General features: G+C 37.9%; 1 protein-coding gene across 1 annotated transcript in view; it reads right to left on the bottom strand.

The window, feature by feature from the left end:
• LOC136832631 (uncharacterized) overlaps positions 1-20227 on the bottom strand; it is a 95847-nt gene that overhangs the window by 18796 nt on the left and 56824 nt on the right. Inside the window, 6 exon segments of the mRNA XM_067093886.1 lie at positions 2495-2624; positions 2873-2995; positions 3104-3209; positions 3664-3735; positions 12838-12890; positions 15445-15551. Coding sequence (XP_066949987.1) covers positions 2495-2624; positions 2873-2995; positions 3104-3209; positions 3664-3735; positions 12838-12890; positions 15445-15551 — 591 coding nt within the window.

The raw sequence follows: 20227 nt of genomic DNA, 5'->3' as shown, positions 1-20227 counted from the left end.
CTTTACATATGCGATTAACTTTCAGTGAGCTGGAAATCTGGCCGTTAAACCTTTGCAAGGAGGTTCTTGTAACAGTTACTGATGGTGGGGGCGGAAGCACCGCCCACCAAGTCAGTATACAATCAGTTCTACGCAGTTTACCTTTTGGCCCATGTATGAGAATAAGAGGTGGTAAGAGGTGGGCCCTTAATGTAAAGACCACAGGTTTGTATGTTAGGAAAAATACAAATTACTTCAAAAATTTGTCATTTGTTCCCACACAATTATAAACCCTCAGTCTTTACATATGGGAGACTTACTTCTGGAGGGACGATTCCGAATAAATCTCTGAACTGACTGGTAGTTCAACTCGCCTGGATATTCTCTTCCTGGTCATGAAAGAGCAAAGGCAGGAGACCATACCTTTGATCTCTTGAACAAGAGAAATGTTCAATTGTCAGACTTCTGGGCATTTTGAACTAAATGAATGTAATACCCTTGATTCGAAAAGGTCTGGATGAACCCACAGTGTCGGAGACTATAAAGCTAAGAATAACGAACTGTATTGCTCATAGTCAGACGCTCTCTCCCCTTCCTAGAGAGATGGAAGGATTTGCATGTACTAATCCAAACAGAGCTAGATTATAGATAGAATACTCAGTCATCTGGATCACCTGCATGCACACCAGTCCAGCACGTGACGGCTCGCTGTTCCTCTGCCTACTGGAAGAGGAAGGAAGACAGGAGAAAGGGAGGAGGCAAGTCCCACACACACACCTCTCCTTGCAGGCGCACACCTTAGGCAAGATGCAACTTGTCCCTCAAGAGCTGGATGAATTACATGACTTGTTGAGCATCCACCATAGGATCCAAGGAAAAGGAGTCCAAGGACCTATAGGCAACATCCCAAGGTAAAAGGAAATGAATGTGCTCTGCATGATTACATTCCATCATAGCACTCAACCGACAGGTTCTTCTTGAATGCAATGGACAGACTGATGGCCCTGCCTCAAAAGATCTGGTCAGGGTACACCAAAGGCTGATGTGGCATCACTGGTACAGTCAAGAAGAGAGCAGCAGGGCTGGCAACTGCCCAGGCAGACGACACGAGAAAGCAAGAGGACAGGAAATGGGACAATAGGCCACCCTAGGTTAGTACTCCTGGAAGATCTTGAGCAGTCCAGATGCCAGCCATCTTCTGAGACTCCAGACATGAAATAGAACAAGATGGTAATGCCTCATCCCTCACAGGGGTGGAAACCCCCTCCCCCTGAGAGCAGGGGCAGCTAGAGAGATACTGCATTATCTCCTGACCCTTCACCCAGAACTTCCAAAGACGAAGCTATGGAAGAGTGGGAAGGGGTAAAACTTCCAAGGAAGAAGGAGCAACTGGAGGAAGATGATTGGGAAAAGAAGGAACCAGAAGGAGACTGAGAAACAGCCATCGAAGGAGGAGAAAACCCCTTCCAAGATGGCGCCCTCTTCCTCCTCTAATGTTTCCTCTTAGCAAAAATCCTCCCTTGCTCAGGAGGCCAAGGATGACATTCAGAGAGGGGAAAGGAGAGAGCCTTCGACTCAGCCCCTCCAACACATATGGGGCAACAGACAAGACAGGATCTCCCATTGGTCCTGGAGAGCACTGTCAAAGATCTTGCGACATCAGCCTTCATGTTGGGGGGGGGGGAAGACTTGCTAGGTTTAGGCAAGAAGTATCCTCGAATGACTGAATACGTAAACCTTGCCTGGAAACACGAAAATCAGCCTTGTCTCAATCCTCTCAGTTGCATAACATCTGAAAGACTAATACACTACAACATTCTAAGTAATTGTGTACAATAGTCAAAAGTAAATAAAATATTGTTTGTTCATGAAAAGGCATTTCAGAACAAGGTCGAAAAGAATGTCAAAGAGGGAAGTTCTCAAACGAGGTTGAGAGACGTCCAAAAATAGAACAAATGGCATCGAGAGTTGGAAACTATCCCTCCACCTCTCCACAGTTAAATGAAGTAAAATGATACATGAGAAAGGCTCCAAAACTTATACAGGCTAAAACAAGTCAATATGGCTCTGTAGCAAGAATAAGTGAATATATCATTTGTGAGACAGAAAACATGTTGAAATGTTTCAATATATCAATATACAGTGTAAATAAAAAATACAAAATATATTATAAAAAATATAATCAAACACACAAGAGACAGTCAAACAAACAGCAGGACAGAGAAATAAACACGTCTCTACCAGACTGCGGCAGGGAGGGAAAAAAAAAAAAAACCTGCGCAGAACTGAATGTATACCGACTTAGTGGGCGGTGTTTCCACCCCTACCATCGGTAACTGTTACCAGAACTTCGTTACAAAAGTTTAACGGCCAGATTTCCAGCTCACTGAGTTAATCCCATATGTAAAGACCAAGAGTTTGTATTCATGGAGGGACAACTATAATGTAAACATTGAGTTCCCTGAATTAGAGAGAGGAAAAAATTAATTCTTTAAATAAAGTGTATAAAACAAACCTCCATCTCCTTGTGCCTCATCCTTAAATGCCTTTCAGCATCACGGAAATCCTCTAGCCGCCGTTTTTCAGCATGACGTCTTTGCTCATCTGCAGCATCTCTACGTCTGGGAGGACTGTGCCGTGGTTTTCTGAGTGAAATGAATTGACCAATTACATAACGAAACTAATCCATACCTTTCATAAAATCAATAGACAGATTACGGACCCAAATAATTTTACCAACTGTTGCTGGACTTTGGCAAATAAATCTAGAGTAAGCAAGTAAGTCTTGAAACTTTAAAATCCCATTAGAATAGATCATACACTCTAATCTCTCCAAAAAAATAGTAATTAGCTCTTAATACAGGAAATTTAAATTTATAAAACTTTTACATACCTCTTGTTAGGCGATCTGTGTCTTGGAGATCTGCTTCTTGATCGGTTTAGTCTGCGCTTAGGTGATCGACTAGATCTAGATTTTGACTTGGAGTGACGATGTCTGGGGCTTCTATCCCTTGACCTGAGACACCGAATAATCTTTCAATACAGAGAAGAGTACCTGAAGCCTAAAGTATTTTATAACCAAGACCATACTCAAAAAGTTTTCTGAACAGTTAGAAGCTCATACCTCCTCCTTGGAGAATGTGACCTCCTCCTCTTGGGTGACAAGGATCGTGAATGCGATCTTGAATTGCGCCGTGAATGGCCACCATGACGATTGCTTCTCTTACCACCTGTATTCAAGGAAATAAAATTGGATATTCAAAACATAGATTTTCCACAAAGTAAACTACACACTTTTTCTTCCTACAGGACAAGTAGTTTTGGCCCAGGGAAAATACCACAGGTTAGTTCACTAAAGCTGCTCAGCTTCCAGTTTCTCATTACCTATTATGTATACGGTGTACATTCAACTCTTTTAAGGCTCACATCAATGTCGATCATACATTCTAATTTTTATGCCAAAACTAAAGACAACCACAATTAAACATGAAAATGTTACGCATATCAACACAACCCTAACATAAATGTTAATGCATATATATCATAACAGTAAGATATGATTGCACACTTTTGAAACCTAACAAAGCTGTCCCCACTACTACTTTTAGAATATAAAAAATACATGTTCACCAAGGCCTCATCTCAAAACTTCCTTTTACCAGAAATATGGTGCTCCACACTCACCATCACTGGTTGACTTGGAGGTGCTGGACTTTCCTTTATCCAGTGTCATATCAGAGCTCCCAGCTTTCCGACCTTGGAGTTAAATCAGGTGTTCAGACGTGAAAATGCAGGGAAAAAGACGTATTTCCTCATTATCACTAAATAAACCTCTAAGTAGTTAAACTAATATCCAAAGCAAACAGTTCTACTAGTAATTAGCTCCGATACCTTATTCAGAATGAACAAACAAAAAACTGCACAACCAGTTAGGCCAATCCCTATGGCAAGAAATGAAATTGTTAAATATATTAACTGAAAATTTTATTGGGTTCTTTAAAATTTATTGAATACAATAAAATTTCATCATAGTAGTGTACTACAAAATGCTACAAAACTTCAATCATACAGCACTCACAAGACTTCAGCCATGCAAAATTACAAATTCAGAGTGGCTGACTAGAACAAAATCCAACTTAGAAACTGAAAATACTCGCTATCTACAAGAATTTCTTTTAGATATGCACACTATATAATGCATGCACAACAATGAAACACAGGACTGCCTGTGTAGAAAAAAAAATTATCAAATGTACATCTATTCAGAATGCGGGCATTTGTAGGGATTACGTACATCAAATTAACACAAACAACTCTCCATACAACGCATATTCACAAGATCTTATTCATGAAAAGCAATTCATTAACCATGACGCTTCCTCCCCCAGCCAAGCTTTTGGCATACACAATTACAAAGTTATTACAATGTGTCGCATATTAACTTAAAATCGTGTCTAAACAGTTATCTTAAATAATATTATTGTTCTGGACTGACACAGTTTTCAAAGCTCTTATAGGTCAAATTAAACAACTGGTTCTTTTTAGCCAAAACATACATGACATATGTCATCCACTTTTGCATGTAGACACCATGTATGAGTGTCAAGAATTACTCATTACCACTAAACAATCAATGGTATAACAAGTTCTTTTGCAGTGAGCCTTAGGCATCAACTGATTTGCTTCTGACCTGTACTTTTTACATCATTCCCTCCTCCTATTAACTAATTGATTAATACCTTGCCATAATTTTCCAACGTTCACTAAATTCTTCAAACTCACTCTAGAAATGAGACTCATAGGTATCATTAAACAAATTCACAACAATATAATTACTGATATTGTATATTATTTCTTATTCATTTACCACCATTTCCTCAACCATTCATATTCATTTATTACATTATGCTCATTTCCACTGACAGTCATCCCAACAAAAGATAATTGGCTTTGGACAAGGACCAATATTCACAACCAAAATGTATTTTAGCTGTTTTTATAGGTAAGAGCAGGACCAATACTCACAACCAAATTTCATTTCAAATTTCCGTACAATGCCTTCACTTATGAGCTTTGGGATGGGTGATAGGTCAATAGCACACGACAGCAATTTTTTCACACAAAGTTTCTTCATAAACCCACTAAAGTAAACTTCCTTTTATCAGCAGCACAGGCAGTCCCTGGTTAACGACAGGGGTTCCATCCCTGGCCAAGTGCTGCTAACCGAAAATCGGCGATAATAGTGCCAAAAACCCGCTTAACGGCACCGTTAACCAGATATCAGCGCTGTTAACCGGAGATCAGCACTGAAATCCCCACTAACAGCAACGTTAACCGAAAATCAGTGCCAAAAATCCGGTTAACGTCGCTAGCCAAGCGCCATAGCACCAAAACGCTGTTAACCAATGCCGCTGGTAAGCGGGGACTGCCTGTAGTAGGCCAAATGAGGTGCAAATAGAGGAATAAACCTATCATGAGCCTAATAGACAGCCTCAAAACCCATTTGCTAACTTGACCAAAGTCACTAAACTATAAAATCTACAAATAAGAACAAAATAACACTGCTTTGTGAAATAAATCAATAGACTACTTTACCTGAAGTACACCTATAAAGATGTCATAGTAAGCAAAATTTCTCAATCATGCGCTCCATCATACGTACTTCTATCATGAGGTATAATTACTTGTTACATTCAAGACTTACTGTATCATCTCCAAAAAAAAAAATAAATAAATAAATAAATATAAAAAAAAAAAAAAAAAAATACACGAGTTGCCCACCATTTTGTACACTTACATATTACATTCAAGCCTTACTATGCCACCTCCCCCTGCACCCAACAAGTCCCATTACCAGTACATGTACATAGTGACACCTTCATTTATATGTTTAAAGTGTACTGAAAATAATGAATTTTAATACAGCTGTTGTTTTACTATAATGTATCCAATTTATTGGATATATTACTTGTATTATTTTCATCTTATCGTATTACACAATATGCACAAAGTGATCATGTAACATTTGCATTCTGGTTCTGTTTATAGTGCTAAAATTATCAGCAGACTGTGTTTTACTGATATCACTGTCTTAGCTGCTGAATGAAACTTAATTCAGATAAGTTTCTTTCGTAAATGACCAAAGCTGGATTTCATAAAATGCATATACTTTATTTATAAATTAGTAAATAAAATGAAGTACATGTGATTTTGCCATTTTCAGATATTGCTTTAGCCTCCAAAACATTTTGCAGTCTGCTCATTACAGTGCTCCCCCACTTTTCGCGGGGATAGGTTCCAGAACACATGATGGAAATGGAAAATCCCCTCCAAAAACACTTATAACTTCCAAATACCCTGTACCCCTTCACTAAAATGCTTGTAAGCGTCTATTTTAAAAGTTTACTGCCTAATTTAGTAGTTCAAATAAAAATATACCTAAATTATCATACTAAATTTAATATCAATTCAAACAACAATACACCCAATACCATCATCCCAAAACATCCTAACATCTAAGATTAGTACCCTTTTACAACTGCTACTCTTATGTATACACACCTCTTAAAATGCTTATAACAATGATTTACTGATTTTAAAATAATAATAATGTAAAAACAGCAAAATATCTATAAAATGTTTAAAACAAATTAAATAAATCTTTAACACAAATTAAATAAATCAGTCTTACAGAACATCTGACATCTAATCAAGTTACCCCTGTATACATAGCACAACCGTTTTCTCTTACAGTATTGAAGTCGCCCCGTTTTCCTTATACATTGGTAAAAACAATTAAAATACGCTTTTTTTTTTTTTTTTACAGTAAAGCAACACTGTTTATTCACTAATTACTATTTTTTCATATTGTGTTTGTGACCAAATACAGGTTTTTGTGACAATAATAATTTACAGTGTACTCATAACATAGAAATGTATCTATTAAGCTCATAACAGGTTGGGCCCTAGACTGAGCATAAGTGTACGCACGCACTCTCTCTCTCTCTCTCTATAAGGGTAATATAGGATGTATTTGAAATGATATTACAGTACTGTAAAGTGTTTTTGGAAGACAGGGCATACTGTACAATATTTAAAATATTAACTAATTATTTTCATTTTATTTTCCAGTCTGCTTTTACTGGAAAATAAAATTAAAATAATTAGCAAATATATTTTAAATATTGTACAATACAGTAAACACCCCGTATTCGCGGGGGATGCGTACCACAAACCGCCACGAATAGCTAAAACCCACGAATACTTAGCACCCTTCTACAAACGGTTAGAACTGCCTATTTTGATAGCTCAAACACACAAAAAAATAAATAAAAATCCTTATACAGGTATTATCCTACTTACGATGGGGTTAGGTTCCAAAAAACCTGTCGTTTGTTGGAAAAAACATATTTTGAATATAGCCTAGCCTACACTATAAAGCATACTCTATACATACGAGTATAGTAATTATTAACCCCTTCGCCACCGGGACGTACACATGTACGTCTTTTACGGTACAGTAATAAAAGACCGCGACGCATTTGGCTATATCGCCTTTCATCCTCCTCGAAAAGCAAAGCTGTTTTCTTCAGCTTGGATGGGTTTCAGGCGAGTATTGTGTACGAGAGAGGTGCAGAAGCTCCACCCACTATTCATTCTAGCCAATGAGTGTCCGATGGTCGCCGTGACATCATATTCATATGGGATATTATAAGGGTATCGTCCCAGCAGCACATGCCAGTGCGCCTCAAGCTGTTATGTATGAAACATTGTTACGATCTTCTGAGTAAACCATTTGGATTCGAATGCTAAACTTTTTTCCCTTTTGATTGCAGTTATTTTACAGTTTTTTTTTTATTTTTCAGTATCATGATGTCAGATTACAGTATTTCAGATTCTGGGGCTGAATACCTGCCAGATCTGTCAGATGATTATAGTGATAGTGGTGATAGTTCCTTAGAGGATGACAGCGACACCGAGTATTTAGAAGACATTGAACCCATTGTCGATGAAGGTTGGCGGTTCATAACAGATCCATTTTGTGACGTGCGCCCAGACCCACCCCCCGATTTCACAAAGGGTGACAATGGGATCTATGTTTGCACACCAGACTTCACCTGCCCACGAGATGCATTTTGTTTCTTTTTTTGTGATGATGTTATTGACAGACTGTGTGAATGGAAGAATGCTCGGGCAAAGGAGTATTTTCGGTCAGCAGGAAAGTGGAAGGTAAATGGACTTCTGTGGAGGGCTGTCACTCATGATGAGATGTATGTTTTTCAGAGCTTGCTGATGATAATGGGGGTGAATAAAATGCCCCGTATGTATATGTATTGGTCACAAGATGCCATGGTTGGGGGTCCAAGGATCTTTTGTAAAGAAGTGATGTCTCGAGCAAGATTTCTTTGCTTGCTGAAATTCCTGTTGAATTTTTTTATTATTATTATTGTTATATTATCTTTATTATTATTATTACCAATGCCATAAACATTCATTGATGTATATGCTGTTTACGTATGAACCTAGACTAACTGTTTCCATAAGAAAACTAGTATATACTGCTATTACTACTAGTACTATTTTACTAATACTTTACTACTTTTTCTGCTACTTTATTTCTACTACTTTACTACTATTTCTACCCCTTTATAGCTGTTTCTATTTCTGCAATTACTTTTTCCACTAAATATTTCTCTTTTTTTTATATTATATACATATATATATATTATATAATATATATATATATGTATATGTATATAGCCAATGTGGTAAAAAATATTCATTGATATATACACAATGTTTTCACATAAGAATATAAACGAAAAATATGAATAACAGAAAGTTTAGTGGGAGCAAATGATGACTGATATACTCAGAAAGTTCTAGTGCGGTATGCAAGCATTATCGACTGATGCAACAGGCCGGTGGCAATATCAGCTAATTCTGGAGGTTCATGCAGAGTGACTTCTGATAATTCAATACAAAGAGAAATTGAATAACAAACAAGAATTAGCTTAGCCTACATTGTGGTATATCGAATACATACACGGCAGCGTAGCCTACATTAATGTACTCTATATTCACATATTGTATTATGCAAACATCAACATAACAAATGAGCATCTTTTCCATGGATCTTTTAAAATGTTATGCCTTAATTCACTCTATCCAATAATATATTGTATATATTCTTACACTGCTTTTGTATTATACACTGCAATCATAACGATCAATGTTTTAGTTTGGAAATTGGTTACACGGTAAGTTTATTTCACCGTACTTAACTCAGTTCAGAGCACTTTCCTTGCTTCTAGTTAGCGAAAATTAATGTCTAGATAAGCTTTATTTGTATGGGACAAGGTTATTTTTCGTTATACGAAGTGTTTTCAAGTCGAAAGATAACTTAAATACGTCTCATGAAATTAAAGTCAAAATATAACTTAAAATACATCTCGTTGTGAAATTAACTTAACTATTTTTTTCGCTAATAAATGTTGGCCGTTTGGGGGCGTTTGTTTTCTGTAAAAAAATAAAGATTCCGTTCGCTATTTTCACTTGGTTTCATCATAATACAAGCTTTACATATTTATTGTTTATCGGCATAAAAATAGCAGTAATATGTTCTTTCATGCCCAGTAGTTTTGATTAAAATACTTTCGCTCCACTTTTAATTACGGTCAAGTTTCATCCATGTTGCTAATGCACGATAATTTATAGTCATTAGCAGCTTGAACATCGTTTTATCAGCTTCAGCTACAACTTGCAACTTAAATTTAGCAGTATATTTCCTTGTCGATCTTTTATCCATACCTAGTAAGGGTATATAATGTAATAAAAATATATCATACCTAGTAAGGGTATAATGTCATAAAAATATATCAGTCCTATTTCTACTTAACGTCATTTGTACCATATCTATGGTAATTGTTTCTTAACGTACGATGGTTGAAATACAAGCAAAACGTCTGTTCTTATCATATTCGGTGATAAACAAAACAACAGTTTCTCGTTTGGTTGTTTATGGCTGTAAGCATTTACGTAAGAGTATAACGTTACTAACAATACTTTTATCATTCCCTTTTACTTTTTTAACTAGAAAATGGGATAAAGAGATGGAGGAAAAGAAGTAATTTGGTCTCTCTCGCTGCCTGATTGTACGCTGCTTCCTATGCCCTCGCGAAAGTAAAAAATATTTTATAAATATTCTCTATCGGTATTAATTGCTTCCCCCACTGCAAAATCAAATTATCGTAAGGCAAAGTATCATAACTCAAGCACTACCAGAGTATTTTTAATAGTTTTATCACAAAAAGCGCATTTAGACATGAAAATGAGCTGAAAATACAGCAATTATGAATATTTCTCAGTGAAAACTACCATGAATGAGCGAATTTTCAGCAAACAATGCGTATGTATGTTCCATGCAGAAATCCGCGAATAGGTGAGTCGCGAATCGTGAGACTGTGAATACGGTTTTTTTTTTTTTTTTTTTTTTTACTGTATGCGCTATCATCCAAAAACACTTTACCGTACAGGCAGTCCCCAGTTATCAGCAATCCAGTTTTACAGGGCTTGTTTAGCGACGAAAATCATCAATTTTCGGTACAAAATATCACCAATATCCACTTATCGGCACCAATAATTGGGTATTGGCGCCGATATGTACCTATAACAGGGGTGCCGACAAGCACCGAAAATTGCCGAAAACACGCCAAAAATCAACTATTTTCAGTTATCATTACACAATCAGAACAGAACCCAGGTCAATAACCGGGAACTGCCTGTAATACCATTTCAAATACATCTTATATTACCATACACTTGTTATGCTCAGTCGCCTGGGACCCAACCTGGACTGAGCTTAATAGATACATTACTACATTATAAGTACACTGTAAATTATTTTTATCATAAAAATCTGTTGCTCTATGAAAAAAGCAAATTAGTGATAATTTTGGAGATACGCTCCATAGAAAAAATCCGCAAATTGGTGAAGGTTCCTGCAGAAAAGTTAAAGATATGTTCCACAAAAATCTGCAACAAAATGAAGCGTGAAAAAGCGGGGTAGCACTGTATTCAATTCTTCAGCCACAGGTATAACCTGCTGCTTAATTTTAATGGCATTTCTTGACACCTACTGTATACCGCGTGGCGGGAAATTTTTTTTTTTTCTGTGTAACTTTTTTTTAACCAGCTCCTAGGCCTTATGAAAATAACACTAGAAGTTGTTTTTCAACTTATTTATGTCACATGTTGTTTATTCCAGTTAATCAACAGTAATGAATTCTTGCACAAGTGTTCGATAGCCTGGTTGAATAAAAACTGAACAGTGTTTAAAGCTGACTTACATGTGACAAAAAGAAAACAGTGTTTAACTTTGCACATTAAGCACATACAGTAATCATGTAATCTACTGAAAAGGCATCTCACTATTGAGTATGTGATATTATATAAATTGAAATCATGTTTTGGGACAATTTTAAGTACCATATGATACACGAGATCAGATGATACATGAGTATATATGCATAAATCATAATTCTTTTTGATGCTGAATATTTTTGAGTTTTACAGAATGTTATTGTTGGAAATGAAGTGTGCTTGTGATTAGGAGTAATCTTCAGTTCCAAAACCGAAAAATTACAAAAACCAAAACACATCTTGCCCCAAGGGTTTCGGATAAGGGATTGTGAACTTGTACAGGCAAATTCTAACCAACTCCCTTATCCTAAGAGGGTTAGTAACTGGTTTACACATGGTCTAAAAAAATATTCCTAAAATACATAATGCAGCAATAGAGACTGCTGTGCAAAATGACACTCAACTTTATATACTGTAGGTGTCTTATAAAGACCCTCCAGGCATCATCACTTTCTTACATGCTCTAACTACTAATGCCTTTGCAAAATCAATCCTTTCTCTGTCTTCTCAAAACCAATAAACCCAGAAGAAACTATGCTCAGCTAAGATAAACTTTCACCTACTAAATTTTACATAGCAGGATGCAATTCAAGTAAATAAATCATTGAACTAAAATACATTTCCATAACAAAAAGCTATATGCCACAGAGAAAGTACACATACTAACTACATAAAGAGAAATACTGATTTTCCTAAAACAAAACTCCAAGGTAGAACTAAGACTCGGCTAAAACATCAAGAATATCATATAAATGAAAGTTAACTGAATAAAGGGATACAAAAAACTGTCCACTTGCTATTTACACCACGTTAAGACATTCAATGTCATTCAGTGAAAAGATTACAATCTGACCAGCTACACAACACAAACATCTCAATTAAAAATGAGAAAATTGCCAAGACAGTTTTGTGATACATTTATGTACTAACTTGACACCAGAACATGTATAAGCATTATGATATTCAATGTACGTGATTAAATTAAACTGAATATATAGAAGTTAGGCCAAAAGTCAAGCACTGGGACTTATGAGGTCATTCAGTGCTGAAATGGAAATAGACAGTATGAAGGAAAGAAAGGTGTAACAAGAGGTAAACCTCACAGTTGCACTACGGACCAATTGTTACGAGAGGGTGGAAAGTAAGATGGAAGAAAGAGAATTTGAAAGAAGGTACAGTGAATGTATGTGATTACAAAAGAAGCACAGGATGCAACAATGCAATAAACCATAAAAGGACAATACCTTCAACTGCTTTGCAAGTTCACAAACAAATAAACGTTGTGGACAAAAAATTCAAAATATTAACATACATCTAAAGTACATACACAAATAATATCCACATCTTTAATTGACTGTAATGGTTCTATAATCCCAAGGAAATTTAAGAAATATTCAACACTGTACCAATGAAAGACAGGAATTACAAACTACTCACCTTTTGTCTTTTGTGGTGCGGAATTGGTCTTTTCTCTTTTCTTCTGCGATAAGCTGCATTTATGGGAAAGAAAAATACAAAGGAAATATTTGAACTACTGTACTTAATTCCATTACCTTTACTAAAATCTACATAAATATGTAAATTGAAAATCAAAAATAACAAGGTCCTCTACAGAGCTTCACTATTTCATAAGATTTTAGAAGTCTTATCCAATGATTAACAACCACCTAATCTAATAAAAAAAATTAGACCAAGAAACTGAATAGTATAATTTTTGTTATGAAAAACTAGATCAGATTAAAAAACAAAATTACCTTGCTATACAAAAAATTCACTTTTCATGTTAAGCTTGAATACTAAGCAACTGTTTAAACTGTTCAAAAAGCCAAATACCATTTTTAAAAACTTTTATAAAAACTTATTTCTTCCAGCATATTCATGACTCAACATTACTTAGTGCTTTTCCCATACCATCCCAAATTAACTTTGTATATATTTGTGTCATAGAATTGGTTGAACACAATACAAAATGACATTTTTCACAGAGCAGCACAGAGAAAACAAAAACATAGATTTTTATAACCAAGACACCAGCACCCGACTACAAGGTCTTGCTCGACTCACTCAGACAGATCCTTTATGTAGCAAATTCCATTATATCAGGGTTCATTGTTCCCATTACTTTACGGGGAGCACCGATACCATAAGGTCCCATTACAGAGTAAATGACTGTTTCTACCTTAAGATGGAAGGGATTTTCTTCAAATTTTTACCACTTATTCTACAACTAATAATGAAAATTCTCTCCTGGGGATATTTAGAAATTCGACCTTCAAGTTCATTTGTTTTGCCGTTGAAAAAATCATGATGTCACTTTTTAAAATTAATATGTGAAATTAAAAGTTGCACAGAAAAGCGATTTTCCTGACAAGAAAATAAAGGTATATTGCTATACTATAATCAGGAAAAGTTTCACTGAATTTGGTTCACTCTTCTTGGAGAAATAAGCATTTCATTTTGAAAAAGTAAGTTTTGAGAAAACAGCTAAAGAAACATATTTTTGTACTTTCAAAAATGCTGAGAGAATCTGGACATCTAGAGCAAGTTATCCTTATATCATTATAACCTGTTTTCTCTGGCACATCCCATAGAGAGAATGGGATACTTTAGTGGGTGACAATTATTTTTTAAATAAATTTTTTCACACTCATTTTACACGCTTTTTTTTTTACAATTTGTCGTTCAGTGCCCTACAAGCAATGAACAAAATTGTCCATGAACCATTAAAAACTTTTTTTTTTAGCAATAATGTTTCAAGGTATGTTTGTTTACATATAAAACAGTCCAAATCAGTGAATAACTCAAACTTGATCCTATCCAGGACCATTCATGGACTTTTACGTTTTTTACAATTTGTCGTTCCAGTGCCCTACAAGCAATCAACAAATTTGTCCATGAACCAATCTAAACATTTTTTAACAACTTTTCTCGACATGTTTATTTCCACATGAAAGTCCAATACAGTGTCTAACTTACTTGATCCTATCCTGAATTATTCATGAACTTTATTTTTTAACATCTTTTTTACAATTTGTGGTTCACAGTGTTATACAAGTAATGAACAAAACTGCCAGTAAACCAATCTAAATTTTTTTTTTTTTTTTTTTTTAGCATTTTTGCTTCAGGATATGTTTATTTAGACAAAAAAGTTGAAAACTGTTAATAACTATGATTTGACAATTCCTCAAAATTTGGCAGTCAACGCACCCCTTAAATGTGAAAAGCATACAGCAATCAAAGCACGAGGGGAGGGGGATGTTCCTAAGCCACTTAATGCATAGCAATAAAAACTGTTGCCTTTTCTTACTTTTACCCTTGATAATTTTGGTGCCTTCTTTTTCCCCTGAAATTTCGTCCTATGACACTAGACATTTATATTTAATCAATGTGACTAACCCAACGTCACATTAGGATTCATTATTTGATCTTGAGTGAATTCCATTAATTCCACATATTATTACTAGTACATGAAAATTGCACATAAATTTTTAAAATATGAAGTTACAGCATCTAAACTTTGTCGCAAAATATATATGCAACATTCAATTTAAGTAATACTTTGGAAACGAGAGGATCTCACTAAAGAGGAGACGATCTCCTGCAAATATCCCCACTTTAACAAGGGTACACATTGAACCATAAAGCAACATGGACATCACTACCTTACATTAAACAGAAAGCCTCAAGAGTTTGAGCATCTTCAAAATATTTTTTATTGGCGTCTTCCCTTCAATAAATTGAACATTCAATATTTCTGTTTTAAACTTGTAGATATTTAAAAAAATATAAAATTGCATTTATATATTTACAACTTGCAAAACTCATTGTGTACATGCAAATCAAAGGCTTCTTTGACAACCTGAACTCCTTGGTCCATGCTAACTTCGATATGGACTAACCCTGAAGACCTAATAAATCAAGTACTGTATAAGGGCAAAACACGAGTTGAAAACTTGGAAAGCTAACATTTTAGAACAAAACTTGAACCAAAATTTCAATACCTTTCCATGACACATGATACATATGAATACAAAAAGTACATACCTCAACTCGGTCATATCTTCTATTTTGTTCTTCAAGGATGCAAGGGCGTGTGACATATCCCTCTCAGCAGCCACAGCCAATTTGTGACGGCCTAATTTGGATTCAACCTGTATGCAAATGAATATATTTTGAAAACACTTAAACAAGCACGACTAACTAATTTTGATAACCATCTTCCAGAAAATCTCTCCTTCATAGAGGACAGAAACCTACAATACCAAATCCTAAATGTAATTTGCATTTTTCCTAGGTATAACAAACTGTAGCTTTCATAAATGGAGCTTCTCATGTACGACATGCTTCAGCTGTCACTGACTAACAAGAAAAACAAAATCCTATCAGGTAGGCCTAGGTACCTCATGACCTGAGACAAAAAGTTAAGTATATCTTAGTTTAATCAGACCACTGAGCTGATTAACAGGTCTCCTAGGGCTGGCCTGAAGGATTAGATTTATTTTACATGGCTAGGAACCAACTGGTTACCTAGCAACGGGACCTACAGCTTATTGTGGAATCTGAACCACATTATGACAAGAAATGAATTTCTATCACCAGACATAAATTCTTCGCTGGCCGGTCGGGGAGTCAAACGCTGGGCCAACAACGTTCTAGCTGAGAGCGCTACCCACCCCTCCAATGCAAAACTATGATATGAGACTGCCAACATCATCCACTGTGTGGATAAGCCTGCTTGAGGAAGTCAAACCCCACAGGCAGGATAGGAGAGATCAAAACTATGAGGGGTAGTACAGGAGGATTAGTTCTTTTATGAAAGCTATTGTTCGTATACGATCTGATCCTACAGGGATACAAACCTATGCCTTCATAAATGAAGCCTCACCTTCAGGTGGGAAGCCAATCTTCCTACTACAAGGTGCAGGTGGACATACCCCAGCTGTGCCAGAGTTGTCCAACCAGCTCTCTCCCTTACTCCCTCCCTCAGCAGAAAATCCAACTCGAACCCTACATCCCTCTGGATACAGAGCATACTCAAACTAGCACAAGTCAAGGGTCTATCCCAGGTACTTACCCAAGTTCCTTAAGTGCTCCCTCTCACCCTGACCTTCTGGGCAGAGCCCTCTCCCAGTGGGGCTCAACATCCCTCACACCACCTGCTGCCATGGCCACAGGCTCCATGGTGGTGTCCAAGGACTTGTGCACCAAGTCCTGGAAGTAGAGGGCTGTGAATACTAATTGCCTCTTCCAGACCCCCACCTTCAGGACCTGCAAAGAAGGAGTAGTTCATCTTGTATGCTGCCGATAGACTAAATGCCCAAAATGTCATGGGGCCCTCACCTTTCGCAGTGGTGGCCCATCCTACTTGAAGTTATAGGCCCTCATGGTCACTTCCATAAAGCCAGAAAGAGATGGTGTTCTTCAACACCTCTTCCTTTCTCCCCATACTAATGAATCCGCAGCAGGCTCTTCTCTTCAGGTACTATCTCAAGGCTCTGACCAAAGACAACATAATTTCTTCCCTGTCACCCATGACGAAGTTCTTCAGTGGGGGAATAGAATATCTCTTGATCTCCAGATCAAGGGTGAAGGGTTTCTGTGATTTTTCCCACAAATTCCAGAAACTCCAAGGATGAGGAGGACCATTCCTCTAGGTGGAAGACACTGTAAAAGAGGCCATGGATTTCCCCCACTCTCTTGGCCAAAGTTAGGGCCAGCAGAAAGACTGCCTGCAAGGTCAGGTGTCTGTCTGGTGCTTGTTTCAGGGGTTCATAAGGGGGCACCTTATACCAGCCAGTACCCATGTCACATCCCACTTGGGGGCTCTCACCTCTCTTGTGGAGACTTCTGCTTGAAGTCCCTTATCAGCGTGGACAGTTCCCAAGAACTATACAGGTCTATGCCCCTCGGCCTAAACGCTTAGCAAAGGGGCACCCTGAAATCCTTCGGGGCTGTTACCAAGAGGTTCTTCTGCCGTATGCATGCTAGGAAGTCTGCCATTTCCTTCAAAGAGGTCTTGAGGGAGAGTGACCTCTCTAACAGCACCAATTGCAGAAAACTGCATATTTGCCTTGGTACAACCCCTTGGAAGAAGGTCTGAGGTTGTCCAAGATCGCCTCAAGCAGCTCCTTTTAAAAATCCCTTCTTTCTCAGCAGTTGCTGGATAACCTCCACCCATGAAGGCAGAGGGAGCTCACTGCACAACAGTACTGGCCATTGTGTTCTTGCACCTGGAGAGTGGGATCTGCATGAAGTTCCCTTAGAATGTCAACTGCTAGCTCTGGGTGGTCCATGTGTCACTTTGCCTGACGAGAGGTGACAAACAAAGGAAGGAGGAGCAGAACAAAACCAAAAAAGTTACCTTAAAATTAATTTATTTATAAAGAGTTATATACATAATATACAGTGAGTCAAGGTTCTGGGTGGCAAAAACAAAAAATGATTAACTAACATTATTATGTAAAACCAGTCGAAGAACCAATAAACAAATCCACCCCGCAATAACAAAGCCATGAAAAATCATACAATCATAGATACAAACTGAATAAACAATAATGACAAAATAGGCTGTATAAGGGTAATAACAATCTGTAAACAGAATCAATAGAAACAGGCAGCATAATACATAATTAAAATTAACACTGAAGCGGCGTAATGATACATAGAGCAAAACGGGAACACTTAATCAAACAATGAGGACCACAGTCCAATGCCGGACGATCAAGATAGAGCCGACACGACAACCACCTCGTCCTTGGAAACAATATGGACGCCCTCCTCGAACACTGGACGATCAAGACAGAGTTGATACAACAACCATCTCAACCTCAGATACAGTATGGACACCCTCCTCAAACACTGGACGATCAAGACAGAGTTGATACAACAACCATCTCGTCCTCAGATACTCTCCACTGCTCTGCTGCCAAGACTCTGCCTCTCTGCCGCTCTGAACCTGACTGGTCGTTCTGCCCTCCAGAACCTGACTAACGAAGTCTGACGCCATCCAACAGACGTCAACTCGACAGCAATTAAAACAAACAAAAGCAAAGGAGGCAACAATCCACCAAGGGAACAATCGGCAAACGATTGTTCCTAACACCTCCCCACCTAACAGAAAAAAAAAAATTACAATAAAAAAAAAATTTTTTTTTTTACAAACAAAATACTCTCCCCCGATGCTGCCACACCCCCGCCAGCCAAAACAGAACCAACCCTGGTAAGGTCACCAATATTACGATCTCGCCTCTCGAGATCGACAGGTTCTAAACGAAACAAGCAATTGGGCTGTAATGACTGACGAGAGGTGACAAACAAAGGAAGGAGGAGCAGAACAAAACCAAAAAAGTTACCTTAAAATTAATTTATTTACAAAGAGTTATATACATAATACACAGTGAGTCAAGGTTGGAAGGCACCCTGGGAGTGGGGTATAGTGGCAGTTTTGCATTCCCTGCTACAGCAAAGATTGAGAGCTGGGCCCTTCCAACTCTCCAGCAGGGCATTCACTACCTCTTTGTACAAATCATGGTGATCACAATACACCTTCCTGGGATGTACCTGGCTGTCAGGCCCACTCCAATTGCTGCCCTGCTGCTGCTGCTGAGTGGCAGTTGTCGTAGGTGACTGGCTGGGTTATGTCCACAATACCAGGTCTTTTTTCACACCTCTCACCAGAATTTGTTGAAGGTGTCTTTTCTGAGATGTGCCAAGCCTCCTGAATTCAACTGCCACTGCATGGACCAAACGTGAGACCTCCCTCTGGTGGCCAGTTACTTGAGGGACATTAGGTGTCTTCTGTGAACCTGCCGCTGTCTCGCTAGTTAAACCATTTACTTCAGAAAGACCTCCACTAACCACTAAGGTTGTCTACTCTCTCATGAGATAAGAAGGCCCTCACCTCCACCAGTTACTTCTCCAGATACACCTCCCAAGGGACAGGTCAGACTTTGCTAGGTTCACCACAACACCCAGCTCCCAACATAGTGCCAGGACTTTGTCCACCCCTCACCTTCTTTGCTGATGATGCCAGAATCAACCAGTCGTCCTGGTAACATTTCAGCCATATCCCTCGCAAGCGAGCCTAGGCGGACACTAGTTGAAATACCTGGGTGTCATCAGGCCAAAGCAGAGGGCTTTCAACTAGATCATCACACCCTGGTGGAGGGGCAGGAGCAACTGCTGGAGCCCTAGGAAAAGGTGCAATGGAAATGAAGCAGGGGCAAAGGACTGAGTACTGCCTCTTGCGATGACGTGCTTCACTTTTGCTTCCTAAACCTCATTATGTAGATACCATTGTGGCATCAGCCACCCACCACATTCTGCAAACATGGCATCCCTCTAACATTCTCTCTGCCACCAGGAGACAGACAGAATGCGGGTTTGCCACCAATGGGGACGTGAACTTGCTGCAAGGCTCGTCTTTCCCAAGGTAATACCGTGAATCCAGCTTTTTGTCAGGGGGTAGCCATTTTACAGAAGCAGGGTGCATACATGGTCCACACACCCAAAACAAAGCAATCACAACTAACAACACACCCAGCCCCTCATTAAATGTCAACATGTAACACTGCACTACCAAGAATCTTAGCATCAAAACGGGAGAAGGCAGCAACACCCAACAGCTAGCACAGCTGAGAACACAATGGGTGAGGCAGGCTGCCTTAGGTCATGAGGTACCTAGGCTTACCCTGTATGATTTTGTTTTTCTTATTACAGCCAATGACAGCTGAAGCGCACCTTGCATGAGAAACTACATTTATGAATGCATACTTTCATATCCCGTAAGAACAAAAATTATGAGGCTACATATAATTAAAGAGTATAT

Source organism: Macrobrachium rosenbergii, chromosome 50, assembly GCF_040412425.1.
Source record: "Macrobrachium rosenbergii isolate ZJJX-2024 chromosome 50, ASM4041242v1, whole genome shotgun sequence".
NCBI classification, from domain to species: domain Eukaryota; kingdom Metazoa; phylum Arthropoda; class Malacostraca; order Decapoda; family Palaemonidae; genus Macrobrachium; species Macrobrachium rosenbergii.
This window is presented reverse-complemented; position numbering and strand designations above follow the sequence as displayed.